This window comes from Pleurodeles waltl, chromosome 3_1, assembly GCF_031143425.1.
Source record: "Pleurodeles waltl isolate 20211129_DDA chromosome 3_1, aPleWal1.hap1.20221129, whole genome shotgun sequence".
NCBI classification, from domain to species: Eukaryota; Metazoa; Chordata; class Amphibia; order Caudata; family Salamandridae; genus Pleurodeles; species Pleurodeles waltl.
The window spans coordinates 1,313,244,990-1,313,260,562 of record NC_090440.1 but is presented as its reverse complement, the minus strand read 5'-3'; the positions used below and the strand labels follow the sequence as shown (position 1 = coordinate 1,313,260,562).

Genomic DNA, 15,573 nt, shown 5'->3' with positions numbered 1-15,573 from the left:
CACCATCCCGATAAAATATGGCAGTAGTATTTAACCTTTTGACTCCTGTGAACCCCCACTTAATCATTACCAGAATTCATGGTCCCCACGGAATCACGATAAACAGTTATAGTATTCATGGGAAAGTTGGAGCTTTTCTAAAGTCAATTGAGCCCACCCATTGTCCATACTGTAGTCTGATCGATGCACTTGCACTGCACCCAAGAATCAATCTGAGAAAACCAACTTCATTTTCACCCTTCAGCATCAAATTCTTTAGCATTTACAGAACATTTTAAAAGTTCAGTTTTACATTTTGTTTCCTTACTTATATACATGTTATTAATGTGTTATTATGATTTTGTTTTCTAAGCAGTCACTGACCCAAAATGGTCCCCAGACCTCATGCTTAGAGCTTCTGACTAAAGGGATTTAAAATTGCAAATTGCCTCTTGTTCATCCACTGTGATCGTTATCTCAGGATCGTTCTTTCAAGAAAAGGCATTTACAAGAAAAAATTGGGGAGTCTATTTGATTCTCTGTCAGGCATCAGGTGCTTGGCATACTCTAACTATTTCTCCCCGTCAGAAGGACTGCATACTGCTCCCCATATCTGATAGAGACTTCTAGCTGCAGATTCCTTACCTTTAAATTTCCCAGGCATCAGACTGGATCTGGAAACTTTTGTTTGAGCAGAACCCCTGCGTGCAATCGGGTGGCTTCACTCCATTCCGCATGGCGTCATTGGTAAAGAAGTTACATTGCAGTCATCTTTATATTCGCCACCCAGGTGTGCAGACGTCATTTCTTTTCTTTCCGCGTCAGTTAGCATTGAAGAGCTACCCCTCTTTCTCTTTTTGACATGTCTTTTCACTTTTTTTTGTTTACTTTTTTGGGAAGTTTGTTGAAGAAATGTCTTCTAGGAAGGCAGGTTTCAAGCCTGTCCCTGCGCCATGTCGGTTACCAACCCCCCTCTGGTGTGTTTATGGTGTCTCAAGCGCAACCACGACTCAAAGTTGTGCTCAGACTGCCGGACCATGGTGTTGAAATATTTGAGAGAGTGGTCCCTAAAGCTGCTTGCAGCCCTGCGGTAGACACAAGCAAGCGTGACTCCTAGGAGATATGAGTCACAATCGAGAAGACGGTCACTAGACCGATCCAGGAGCCCCAAGTCCTCTTCATCATACCTGAGGAAGAGGCACAAAAAGAAGGCTAAAAGGACTTTGACGTGTGAGGAACATCGGCACTCCCAGGCACAGTTCTGCAGAGCCGTTGTCAGGTCTGACTCATGCCTCTCCCCCTTTCTGGGAGCCGGAGTGGCCACTGCTCAGTTAAAAGACTTCTACGAGGCCATACGCCTCATGTTTGAGCCGGCTGACCCCTCTGGTGCGCCTTCAAACCCCATGGGTCAGAAGAGACCTCATCAAGTTCCGAGCCGACAGCTCCGGCCTCTGGTCCGATGGGGTCTTATGGATCCATTTACGGATCCGGATCAACACTGGTTGTGCCAACTTGACCTTCTCTGGCTCCCATCACAGCGACAGTGCTCCTGGTGCTGCCACCAATGCTCCTGGTGCCTGCCAGCCCCATTCTCCTGTCCGATAAGTCAGAGCGGCATTGATCGATGCCGATTCAGGCACTGTCAGGGCCCATCAGTTCCAGGTCATTGCCTGAGCATTTTCCAAAGCAGCCAGGCATGGTGGGGGAGGGGAGTGGGAGGGGTCACTGAATCCTTTAGAATGCCAGTTAGAGACCCCAACTTCATTTTACTGGTACGAGGAACTAGCGGATGCCAGTAGACTGGACTTCTCCCCAGATACTGGTTTGCTCTCAACCCTCACAGTGGCTACGGAGGAGGGAGCATCTTATGCAATGGTGGTGAAGAGGGCACCAGAGATCCTTGATCTCAAACTTCCTTCTGTGGCGGTCAAGACTAACATCTTGACAAACTTGATTCAGCCTGGGTCTTTCTTATCCGACCCTCTGTTGCCGGTTAATGAAGCACTGACTGATGTCCTGCTGGGAACTTGGTTCAAGCGCAGCACATGGGGTTCTGTGAACAGTGACAATTGCCCGCTGCCATTGCCCTGGCTTGGTAGTCAAAAACTCAACTTCCCATGGTGCGTTCCCTGTGGCTCCCTCGTACAAGGAATCAAAGATGCTTGATAGCTTAGGCAAGAAAAAAATGTCTTCCACCAGCCTAGCATTGCCAATGGTAAACACTGCATGCCAATTGGGCTGTTATTTCCATACCTTGTGGGATACAGTTGTGCTAGTGTTGTCACAGGTTCCAAAAGAGGCTTGGGCCATGCTCTCCCAAGTAGTGAAAGATGGGAGAGATGCAACAAAGTTCATGTAGGAGGCTGGCCTGACTTATAGTGGGTACCTAGTGGTACTTACACCTTGTGCCAGGTCCAGTTATCCCTTATTAGTAGAATAGAGGTGTTTCTAGCAGCTTAGGCTGATAGTGGTAGCTATAGCAGAGCAGCTTAGGCTGAACTAGGAGACATGCAAAGCTCCTACGATACCACTGGTATCACTTAGCACTATATCATAGACACACAATACTCAGAGTTACTAAAAATAAAGGTACTTTATTTTAGTGACAATATGCCAAAAGTATCTCAGAGGATATACTCCCTTAGGAGGTAAGTAATATACACAAAATATACACACAAACCAAAATCAGGTAAGTAAACAGTTAGAAAAGTAGTGCAAACACTGCAGAACACAATAGAATGCAATAGGAGAAAATAGGCCTAGGAGCAACACAAACCATATACTCCAAAAGTGGAATGCGAACCAAGAATGGACCCGAAGCCTAGTGTAGTGTGCAGAGGGTCACTGGGAGTGTAAGCAAACACTAAGAGTGTCCAAGATACCCCACCCCAGGACCATGAAAAGTAGGAGTAAAGTTACCCTACTACCCCAGAAAGACAGTAAAGTCAAGATAGGGGTTTCTGCAAAGGCAACAACTGACTGCAAAGCACTGAAGGCGGATTTCTGGACCTGAGGACCTGCAAAGGAAGGCAACCAAGTCCAAGAGTCACGCAAGTGTCCGGGGGGGCCAGGAGCCCACTAAACCCCGGATGAAGGTGCAAAAGGGCTGCCTCTGGGTGGAAGAAGCCGAAGATTCCGCAACAACGGAAGGTGCCAGGAACTTCTCCTTTAGTCAGAAGATGTCCCACGGCGTGGTGGAGGATGCAGAGTTGTTTCCACGCAGAAAGACCGCAAACAAGCCTTGTTAGCTGCAAAAGTCACGGTTGAGGATTTTGGGTGCTGCCAGGGCCCAGAAAGGTCCAGGAGGTCGCCCCTTTGAGGAGGAGAGAGCCCACGCAGAAGCAGGCAGCACCCACAGAAGCACCTGAACAGGTGATCAGAAGATCTGAGCACGGGGTCGTCTCAGCACAACAAAAGAGGGTCTCACGAAGTCAGAGGCCAACTCAGCAAGTTGGGCAATGCAGGACAGAGTGCCAGGAACCTGGGCTGTGCTGTGCACGAAGTAAGTCTTGCAAAAGTGCACAGAAGCCCTAGCAGCTGCAGTTCACGCAGTACACATGATTACTGTGTGGCGTGGGGAGGCAAGGACTTACCTCCACCAAACTTGGACAGAAGGGCCACTGGACTGTCAGGGACACTTGGATCCAGCTCCTGTGTTCCAGGGACCACCCTCATCAAGATGAGAGGGGACCCAGAGGACCGGTGATGCAGAAATATGGTGCCTGCGTTGGCAGGGGGAAGATTCCGTCGACCCACAGGAGATTTCTTCTTGGCTTCCAGTGCAGGGTGAAGGCAGACAGCCCTCAGAGCATGCACCACAAGGAAACAGTCGAGAAAGCCGGCAGGATGAGGCGCTACAATGTTGCTTGTAGTCTTCTTGCTACTTTGTTGCGGTTTTGCAGGTGTCCTGGAGCAGTCAGCGGTCGATCCTTGGCAGAAGTTGAAGAGAGAAGTGCAGAGGAACTCTGGTGAGCTCTTTCATTCGTTATCTGAAGAGGAACCCACAGGAGAGACCCTAAATATCCCTCAAAGGAGGATTGTCTGCCTAACCAGGTAAGAACCCATCAGGAGGGGTTGCTGACGTCACCTGCTGGCCCTGGCCACTCAGAGGTCTCCATTGTGCCCTCACACCTCTGCATTCAAGATGGCAGGGATCCCTGAACCGGTGTAGACTGGTTTATGCAAGGAGGGCACCATCTGTGCCCTTCAAAGCATTTTCAGAGGCCAGGAGAGGCTACTCCTTTCAGGCCCTTAACACCTATTTCCAAAGGGAGAGGGTGTAACACCCTCTCTCAGAGGAAATCCTTTGTTCTGCCTTCCTGGGACTGGGCTGCCCAGGCCCCTGGGGGCAGAAACCTGTCTGAGGGTTGGCAGCAGCGGTAGCTGCAGAGAAAACCCCAGAGAGCTAGTTTGGCAGTACCCGGAGCCCATGCTGTAGCCCCAGGGATGCACGGAAGTGTCCCCCCAATACCAGGATGGTATTGGAGTGACAATTCTATGATCCTAGACATGTTACATGGCCATGTTCGGAGTTACCATTGTGAAGCTACACATAGATGTTGACCTATATGTAGTTCACGTGTGTAATGGTGTCCCTGCACTCACAAAGTCCGGGGAAGTTGCCCTGAACAATGTCGGGGCACCTTGGCTAGTGCCAGGGTGCCCTCACACTAAGTAACTGTGCACCTAACCTTCACTAAGTGATGGTTAGACATATAGGTGACTTATAAGTTACTTAAGTGCAGTGTAAAATGGCTGTGAATTAACATAGACGTCATTTGTGGCAGTCCTGCGTAAGAATTGTCTGAGCTCCCTATGCGTGGCAAAAGACATGCTGCATCCCATAGGGATCTCCTGAAACCCCAATACCCTGGGTACCTAGGTACCATATGCTAGGCAATTATAAGGGTGTTCCAGTGTGCCAATCAGAATTGGTAAAATTAGCCACTAGCCTGCAGTGACAATTTTAAAAACAGAGAGAGCATAAACACTGAGGTTCTGGTTAGCAGAGCCTCAGTGATACAGTTAGGCACCACACAGGGAACACATATAGGCCACAAACGTATGAGCACTAGGGTCCTGGCTAGCAGGATCCCAGTGACACATATCAAACACACTGACAACATAGGGTTTCCACTATGAGCACTGGGGCCCTGGCTAGCAGGATCCCAGTGAGACAGTAAAAACACCCTGACATATACTCACAAACAGGCCAAAAGTGGGGGTAACAATGCTAGAAAGAGGCTACTTTCCTACAGTTCACCATTAGGTGTGGATACAATTGATTCACTGGGCAGAGCGGTTTCCTTTGCTATGGCCTAGAGGCATCATGTGTGGCTGAGAATATCTGGCTTTTCGGGTGATGTCCAGGCCAACCTCATGGACATGCCCTTCGACGGGAGTTGTCTCATGAGAGAGAAGGCAGACTCGGCGCTGGAGTGCTTCAAGGACTCATGGGCTACGGCCAAGGGGCATGTTACCTCACCAGCCCTATGCCAGCCACTGTCCAGTGCATTCCGACTTCATGGGACTGGTAGCCAGAGGTCATCTGCCATCAACCCCCCTGGCAGCTGCAGCCCCTAAGCTCCCCTAGTCTGGTTCTGCAAGACCGTGGTTACCCAGTTGGGGGAGAATCCAATATCATCTTCTCCACTGGCAGTCCATTACATCGGACAAATGAGTCTTGCAGATCATTTGGCGGAGCTTTTCCCACCCTTTCCAATCTTTCCCTCCCCCTATATCACCAACGCAAGAATGGCTTGCGCAGGATCATCTGTTTCTGCTCCGAGAGGAGGTTACAGCTCTCTTGGCCAAGAGACTATAGAAAAGGTTTTGACATCAGAAATAAGCAGTGGTTGTTATTCCTACTACTTTCTGATTCCCAAAAAGAACAAAGGTCTTTACCCTATTCTAGACCTGCAAACCCTAAATATCTTTGTCAAAAAGGAGAAATTCAAGATGCTAACTTTGGCTCAGGTCTTGTCTGCCCTAGCAAAGGAGGCTGGCTGGTAGCATTTGACTTGCAGGATGCATATTTTCACATCCCCACCCTGCCTGCCCACAGGAATTACCTGCGGTTCAAGGCAGGCCATGAGCACTTTCTGTTCACCGTGCTCCCCTTTGGCCTCCGGTGTTCACTAAGGTGATGGCGTTGGTAGCAAATCATCTGCGCAGGCTAGAGTTTTCAGTCTTCCACTACCTCGACGACTGGCTGCTGAAGGCAGGTTCGCCCCAGGCTGTTGTCTCCCACAGACTACGGCAGACCTCCTACATTCACTGGTGTTCACTATAAACATGCTGAAGTTACACCTGACTCCTTCTCTGATGCTCCCTTTCATCAGAGCTGTTCTGGACACAGTGCAGTTTTGGACTTATCCTCCCGAGAAGGGAGTCCAGTTGTTTCAGTTTATCATATCAGTGTTTCAGCCTCTATCTTCTATTTTGGTGAGAATAACTCTAAGGCTGCTGGGCCTCATGGCCTCCTGCATCCTGCTGGTGAATCATGCCAGATGGCATATGGGAAAGATCTGCAGTGGTGGTTGATGAACCGTGATTGGTTCAAAGACAGACTCCTCTCCCTTCCCTTCTAGATGCGTCACTCCGGGGATTGGGCAGCCATCTGGGAGAAGTGGAGATCAAAGTGCTCTGGTCTCTGGCAGAATCCAGACTCCACATCAGCTTGCTGGAGCACCAGCTAGCATTGAAATAATTTCTTCTCTCTATGAAGGGGAAGTTGGTGCAAATGTTCACGGACAACAACACTGCCAAGTGGTACTGCAACAAGCAGGGTGTGGTGGCGTCGTGGACCCTTTGTCAAGAGACGTCTCTTGACACAGCTGAAACAGCAGGGCATAACCCTGGTGGCTCAACACCTGGCAGGTTCTCTGAATGCCATGGCAGAGAACCTCAGCCGTTGATGCCTAATGGATCACAAGTGGGGTCTCCATTCAAAGGTGGCACAAGGACTCTCGGCAGTGGGGAGAGCCATGGTTAGATCTGTTTGCCTCTGAAGAGAATGCGCAATGTCAGCAGTTTTGTGCTTTGGAGTTTCCAAGGTGACTATTGCTCAGAGATGCTTTTCGTCCTAAGCACATTTTTTGCCTGTACCGCTTCTGTTCAGAGTTCTCAAGAAGATCGGGAACAACCAGCCCAAGTTAACCTTGGGGCTCAAGACTGGGCATGGAGAGTCCGGTATCTTGAGCTTCTGAAAATGAGCAGTGGTTCTCTGATCAGGCTGCCCCTTCGGGAGGACCTTTTGTTGCAGCAGCAGAGAGGGCTTTCCACCCGAACCTGTTAACTCTTTGCCCCTTTATGTAGAGATTGAACGGTGACAGTTGATAGCTTTTGACCTTCCTCCTGAAGTCTGTAAAGTTATCTTGGCATCCAGGCGGCACTCCACCAAAACCATATACACCTGCTGTTGGCAAAAATTTGTAAAATATTGCACAGGAAGGTCTAGCAACCCTCTTTCTGCCTCTCTTTCTGATATTCTTCTCTTCATTCTTACCCTTGCCCAGCAGGGCTCTGTTCTGGGTACCCTTAAGGTTACCTTGCCCTGTCCACCTTCCTGCGGCTGTCTGACCAACCCTCTTTATTTAAGTACCCTACGGTAAATATGTTTCTGGCAGGGCTTGTACATATGTTTCCCCCTTCGCCCTTCATAATACCTCAGTGGGTCCTGAACCTGGTTCTCACGTCCCTTGTGTGGTCCACTACACATTTGTCTCCTCTGGCTGCTTACCATCAAGACAGCCTTCTTAGTTGCAATAACATCTGGCGGGAGGGTGAGTGAGCTGAAGGCTTTATCATCCAACCCTCCCTATCTTACTGTGTTTCCTGACAAGGTGGTATTTCACACTCAGGCCTCTTTCCTCCCGAAAGTGGTGACCCCATTCCATTTGAGACAGTCTGGCACCCTACCCACTTTTTACTGTCCTCCACATCCCACTAAAAAAGAGGAACAACTCCACGTTCCGGATCCCTAAAGAACGTTGTCCTTTTACCTTGACCTCATGAAAGAGTTCTGGGTGAACGGCCAACTCTATGAGTATGTAGGAGCTAAAAAAGGTCAAGCAGTACAGAAACTAACCATTCTATGCTGGGTCGTACTCTGTATCAAGACCTGCTTTGCCCTGGCTAAAAAGCAGCCTCCTGATGGAATAAAGGCCCATTCCACCAGAGTAAAAGCTGCAGCTGTGGCGTTAGCTCAAGGAGTCCCAGTCCTCGACATCTGCCAGGCAGCAACATCAGTGTCTGCACACATTTGCCAAACACTACTTCCAGGACAGTCAGGTCCGCAGGGATGGACATTTCGCCCATTCTGTCCTGCAGGACTTCTTAATCTACGTAAATTTGTCCGCAGCCCACAGCCAGTAGGATATGGCTTGGGTATCTTTTCAAAGGTACGGTATGTGCAGCTAGACGTCTCTATCAGTTGAACAAGTTGCGTACCTTCTGTAATGGTTTATCTTGTAGAGGCAATATCTAGCTGCAGATTTCTTACTGACTCACCCATGCCTCCCCGCTCTGTGGACAGATTTCTAGGGCTAGGTTTATTTCCCCTCTATAGGCCCTGGTTTTGACACACATTTGTCAGTTCGCTTCAAAGCCCTACGCTTCTGGCGTGGAAGGTTGTACAAAGTAACTGGCATCCGCATGCCTGGGTGGCGCCTATATAGGTGACAGATGTCGCTTTCTTCGCCGATGCACGGAACCAAACAAAGCCACCCAGACAAAGCACAAGGGTACTGCTCACGCAAAAGTTTCCGGATCCAGTCCTGATGCCTCGAGAATTCAAAGGTAAGGAATCTGCAGCTAGATATTGTCTCTACCAGATAATGCGTTACCGAAGGTCAGTAATTTGTTAGTCACAAACCGTCTTTGACCTCCTTTGAGCCCATGCTACTCTCCTGGAAGTGAACTGCTCAGTCAAGACAATGTAATTCTTTTGACTCATCCCACCCCGCTTTTGTCCCATAGGTATTGTCCAAAATTCATCTTAACAGTCATATTTGTATAGTTGAACTTTTACTGCACTCACACACCAAAGCTTTTTTTGCAAAATGGTCATTCAAATCATAATTTTAAGCGTGCTTTATATTTTTACCAGTAAAGTAGTGCAACATTTTCATTCCTTGACCAGATTTTGATCAGTCACATTAGAATGTATGCAAACACAATACATCCCGTACCTGCACTGCAAGACGGAAAACTCACTGTAGCTAACAGTGCTCACACTGTATGGATTGTTTTTTACTGCAAGTATCCATGCTCGTTTTACTTGAGCAAAAATGTCTTAGGTTGCATTCTCCAGGCATGTGGTGGTCTGAGGCATCGCCCACGATTACCCTGCTTCCGTTTTGCAGATGCATTTTTTTGCACCTTCTATGAATCCACTTCGGATTTGCCTTTTGATGCTGGCTTTTCTACTCCTCCTTTGTTATTTCTCTTGCTGAAAAATCTACCCAGTGGTTAGGAATAAGAGAAATACTATATGCAGTAGTTAACTTTATGGTATCATGTATTGCTATTCCAACCCTTTCTTGTATCCCTACTGCCAACTCGCAAAAACATGCGATCGAGGTTATTGTCTTATGGATACTGAAAAGGGTGTCCACACATCTATGGAACCATCTGTGAATCACTTTCATGAAGACCTTTGAGAAGCAGTGTCTTGCTCCACCGTCAGGTGGTAGGGTAACATTTGGCAGACAGTATGGGAGAATCAGGAAGTACCTGTTAAATAAAGGTCATTTTATCTTTCATAAAACTAACCGTATTTGTATTGAGGCTTCCTATGTTCACGTGTCTATTTAGTCACTAATAGGCAGGGTGATGGAGCAAATTATCTCCTTTCTTTAGAGTGATACACACTGTAATACTGAAAACCTATTGTTAATTTTTAAAACAGTTTGAAGTTTGTCTCAGTTGTGTTTTAACTGTCCACTGCTACGAAACATGAGAGGAGTCCCTCCTACAGAATAATTTTAACAAATGCTGTACAGGGACGCAGACCTGCCAACTCAAGCTAAATATTTACTATGTGATGAAAGGGTGTAACCTTGGAGGGGGTGGGGGTCTCGTGCCGAGCAGTACCTACAAAGCTCTTTTATTCCAGTCTCGCCCCAAATCCAGTCCTCCACAGAAAAAAAAAACCTTGCTGAGGCTTGTGCGCATATGCTGGGGTGTTTTCAAACCACTTTAATAGACGTCGACATAACAAAGCCTATGTTTACAGTGGTCTTCAGCTCGTATTCCCTGTCACCATGTGATATGGAAACCTATATTGTGTGTCACACTGTGGCACCATGTGAGTTGGTAGGTCTGCAGATGACATTGCAGTGTAAATTCATTAAATACTATTTTTGAGGACAATTACCTGGAATTTAGCTACGACACTGGGCGCGCACTGTAGCAGTGGAATCCACAAGGCATGCACGTTTATGTTCCTCTACAGTTCTTGTTGTGTTGTAATTGGCAGTATTCTAGCCATTATTTCAAAGAGAAATCATAAGAGCTTTATTTGAGCGTTTTCAAATATGTTTATTTGTTGCTATTAGAAAAATGAATCATTTGGGATACATAATTTACGACAATCCTACTCACATTATTCAAAATGACTGACGCGGTATATGTTTTTATCACACTAGGGGGCAGGATTCGCCAGCTTCATGAGATCCTTACGTGAAAAAGACCATGGAAAAGTGAAGCGGAAGGAGGAATTGTAACACTGGCTTGGGAGAAGCTTCTACTGCACTGTGAAGGATTCAAAATTCACACTTTACTTACTGCAGCTGAGATTCCACAATCTAAAGACGGACATTTATATCATCCATTTTGCTCAATTTTGGAAATCAACCAACCCACTTAAGTTCAGTGTCCTTTTTACCAAATTAAATAAAGTAGTCCGTTTTCGTGTTTTGCTTGATGGTGAACTATGGCCTATAGGATCTTTTCAGCTCGACTGGTGTTTTTATGTAAATAAATTGAGATAAGCGGTCAGACATTTTACCACTTGCGCATTCAACAGTAAAGTTCACTGTACAGTACTGATTGCTGCTGCTCTCGCCCTTTTTTTCCTTAGAATCTTGAGCCAAATAGCAGACTCGATGCTGCGAAGTGGCCGTTAGCTGCTGCGAATATTTTCATTTATTTGTTGCCACTTTTTATTTGTTTTGTAAAAAATTAGACATGTTCGTGTTTTTGTGCAGTACTTCATCTTACACATTTCTTAAGCAGTAGTCAATAGTGGCAGTAATGATGAAAACTAAGCAGTTCGCCAGGGTGAGAAAAGCAGCACCTTGTCCATAAAACTTGCCAAGAAGTGAGGGTTCAAATAGCTGGGATAGGGAGGTCCGTTCCAGGAGTAGGAAGTGCAAGGAATTTTTCCAAAGAAGCTGCTTTCATGCAATGTGACCTTAAGGAAATTTATGAATATGAGAAGCTCAGAAAAATGAGAGCTAAATTGATCTCATCAGCCAGGGTTTCTCCAAGAATAAAGAGTGCAAATAATTTAAGACCGGTGACGGACATCAGGAAACATAGAAAGCATAAAGAGACACTGAAGATGGGACTGTCAGGGAGTGAGGTCAAAATGAATACCCACAGACCGAGCCTACCAGGAAGTGGGAACACAACAAATGTCAGTAGGGGCAAAAAAGAGAGCGTGGGTATGGGTGCCAAAAAAAAGTCACCAACAAATGACAGACCATACAATTGGACACCGGGGTTCACCATAAGGGAAGGTGCTTCCAGGTTAAAGAAGGGCAACCCAAAAATATTACCAAAAAAGAAATGTGCAATAAAATACCACCAGATTGGGGGATTCCAGAACATTAGAATAAAATGTCAACCAAGATCAGGTCAACTTGAAGCGAGAATGCAGTAGATGTGATTATTTAAGGCTTTGTAAACACGCTATCAGAGTGCTGAGAATGTCTGCATAAACAGGTATTTTGAACATATGACCTTTTAAAACATAGGGAACAAGATTGGTGAGAGAAAAAAGTCAAATGTCTTATGTGGAGGGGCTTTGGAAGTTTTAGGATTGAGAAAGTTGAATATTTTAAAAACATGAAGCTAGAAATGTTAGCACTGCAGAAAGTTTGAAACTGGATATATTTTCTTCTTAGAAGTATATTTTGAAAACTGAAGGTGTAAGAGTGTCTGTGAAAGTGAGGGCATCTGTAAAAGGGGATATGTTTTGCCAAAATTGACATGTTTAGATAACTTTCAGATTGTCTCTCTTGCTTAAATTGTGATTTGTAACAGCTCTGGTTCTACTGGTGAGAAAAGTGAGATGTAGTGAATGTCATCGGGGTGGCTGTTTTAGAAATTGACGAAATAGGAAGTCATAACTTAAACGAAGTTGATAGTTACATAAAAATAAGACACAGAATACAGACCATAAATTTGACTGTTGGGTCTTAAGAGAACAAACTGTGAGGGTTCTTTAGTGTTAGGCAGATGCATGTTATCTGCCAAAAATTGGTGGATGTCTGCGTACACAATCTGGAGTGTATCTATCAGTTTTGGTGGTGGTTGTGTCACATTCACCAAGCCCAAAAAAAATGCTACGCCACTGAAGTTAGAGCACCAGAAAATGTCAAAGTATGTCTACAAAGAAAGGACTTCAACCTATAAAAACAGCCATGGCATGTTGGGAAGTGTGAGTGTAAAGAAAAAGGGTTATAGAGAAGAATATTGCTGGAGTAGGAAACTTCAGGCTGTAGGCAAAATATTGCACATCGAAAGGTGTCCAAAGCAAGCAGGATTCCAAAGTTGGGGCATGAACATTGTGCACTTAGGGAATAAATTGGAAGAGACCCAACTTGGTTATCGCATATACATACTTTGCTAGAAACGTCTTTTTTTTTTTTTTTTTAAAGGAGAGTGGTATTGTAATTTGCTTAATGAAAATGCTGAGAATCCCTGGCAGGTCCTAATTTATTCTAAAGGCTGCTTTGTTTCTTGCTCTAAGTTGGCTCACATGGACACCTTGCTTCTATGCAATTATCTTTTGTAGTTTGCAATGACTATCGTTAAAATTGCTATGTTCATAAATTCTGCTCATTTATTTGCAAGAATGTTGTTTTTTGTTTCGTGCTAATTATGAGGGACACATCCTCCGCAAATCTTCTCAGGTGGCAACGGAGAGAATATTTCTCTGCCCACGGTGCTATTGCACCCAGTGCGGGTGATAACCGGCTCACAACTGTGCATTCTCTTCAGTTTTCTCAAACAGCAGCAATCATATCTCTCGTATTAAACAAGTAGCGTACTGAATTGATTTTCATATATTTCTTGTGCAGCTGTTCTTAGATCTAGAGTCACTGTCAACAAGCAGGGATTGCAAGTACTATGGTAAATATAGTCAGTTGCACAATATTTCCGCCTTTGGTGGTGTTGGTTGATCTTGTTTAGTTTACTTGATAGTTCAAAAATGGAAGAATGACCGGAATAATTTTCTCCCAGGCATGGTAACATTGGCGTGTGCTACTTCCTATTTCTTTCTACTTTATGTGAAAAATAAAAAAAACTCGGGGCTTTAATTAATATTTGACGAGAACTGTGTCCTTTTCTGTGCCATTCCTCAGTGGAAACTGACTTCTGGCCTTATTTACAGTTTGGCAGACGTGATACTCCACCAAAAATGTGATAGTTATCCTGCCTGCCGTAAAACAAGTACATTATAGCCTAAGACACTTGTACTAGGGCGGATGATATTTCTACTACATTTTGCCAGAGCATCTCGTCTGCCAAACCCTTAATAAAACCTTTAGTTTTTAGTTAGTGTTTTAAAGATGTCAATCAGGCCTTTGGAGCAGGTTGAGGCGAAGGGGCACAATGTTTTTGGGTGCTCAGGAATCCTGTAATAATTAGCATATGTTAATGAAGACACTAGCATTTATCACCCACTTAGACCAAACACATTTAAATTATCTTTCCTTGTGACAGAAAATGTTTGCGTTCTTTGCATAATGTATGCCTTTTGTTTAGACTGTAGAGAATATGCCAACAGGGATTAGTTTTAGACTTTCAGACATAAACCTAGTGTGTGCACTTTCTTATCGATGACTGTTGAAATAGGTTCAAACAGCCCCTAAATATTGAAGTCATTTTGATTTGTCTAATCTGTGTGCAGGGCAGAGGGAATGCATACAATAAATCATTCTATGGCGTTGTACATTTAAAAGATGCATACTATTTTTGATATACAACAAAGTGATATGAAAAAAATAACTGTTTACATTTTCAGGAGGTCTTAATTTTTGCTTTTTTCCCAAAGTAGAATCATGAATATTACATTTAACAAATATTTTTGAGCATGCGTAAAATGTATTTGTATAAGGAACTCTTTCAACTCTTCTGACCTCTCACAAAACTCTTGCGTTTTTTATATATTGCACTCGGATGTACCTGTGTCCCCTCTTGTTAATATTACATTTCATCTATGCTGGAGTTACTTGTTGTGTCTTCCCGGGTTTACTCTGTGATTCATTTCGACCTCAGAATAAATGATTTACAAGTATGTTGATGTTAAATGTATTTGCCTTTTTATTTTGCAACAAATTCTGCATTTAAATCTTGTTCTTTGTAATCCCGAAATATTAACAGGTTTTACACATTGCTGTCTACCAACAGATATAATCAGAGTCTGCATGGTTTATATATTGACATTCTTCTTTTGAAAGGGCGCTTCACAGGCAAAATTGGAAAAAGTCCTATAGTTTTTATCTGATAGACTTCTAGCTGCAGAATTCTTCCCAGTCGTCAAGACTGGATCCTGAAGATTTTCGTGAGCAATACCCCTGAGTGCCGGTACGTGGCATTGATCGGCTCTGCATCCGTCGTCTGCGCTGTTCGTGCTGGATATGACGTTAAGGGTCCCTATATAGGTGCCACCCAGGCCCAGTGATGTAATTTCTCTTCTTTCTGCGCCAGCAGATTACTAGTCCTGAGAGAGCTGCTCCTCAGTCAGTTTTGAATGGCTTTTTTGACTTTTTGCAAGTCTTTTACAAGTTTCACTCCTGATGCGTTGAGGATATCTTCTATAACACAGGATTCAGTCTCTGCAGATATTGTCCTCGGGCGATATCTGTGTGCACCTTATGTGCCTTTGTTGTTTTATTCCTACTACTTTCTGGTCCCCAAAAAGGACAAGGGTCTTCGCTTTGTCCTAGACCTTCAGACCCTCATCCTCTTCCTCAAGAAGTTGTTCGAGATGCTCATACTGGCTCAGGTTCTATGTGTCCTGAACCCAGGAGACTGGATAGTAGCGTTGGACTTGCAGGACGCTTATTTTAACATCCCTATCCTGCCTGCCCACTGACATTACTTGTGCTTCACAGTAGGCCACAAGCACTTTCAGTTTACCACTCTCCTCTTTGGCTTTACTAGTTCCCCTCGGGTGTTAACCAAGATCATGGCAGTGGTTGCAGCTCATCTAAGAAATCAGGGGTTTTAATCGTCCCCTATCTGGATGACTGGCTGTTAAAGGCGTGCTCGCCCTAGGCTGCCATGTCCCATCTTAAGACTATGGCGGACTTCCTGCATTCACTGGGGTTGGTTCACTATGAACATTCCCAAGTCACA

At 45.0% G+C, this 15,573-nt stretch overlaps 1 protein-coding gene across 1 annotated transcript in view; it reads left to right on the top strand.

The window, feature by feature from the left end:
• PDIA5 (protein disulfide isomerase family A member 5) overlaps positions 1–14,509 on the top strand; it is an 828,396-nt gene extending 813,887 nt beyond the window's left edge. Inside the window, exon 17 of the mRNA XM_069224665.1 lies at positions 10,629–14,509. Within this exon, the coding sequence (XP_069080766.1) occupies positions 10,629–10,706 (78 nt within the window). The 3' untranslated portion in view covers positions 10,707–14,509. The remainder of the gene's footprint in view (positions 1–10,628) is intronic.
• The last annotated feature ends 1,064 nt before the right edge of the window (positions 14,510–15,573 follow it).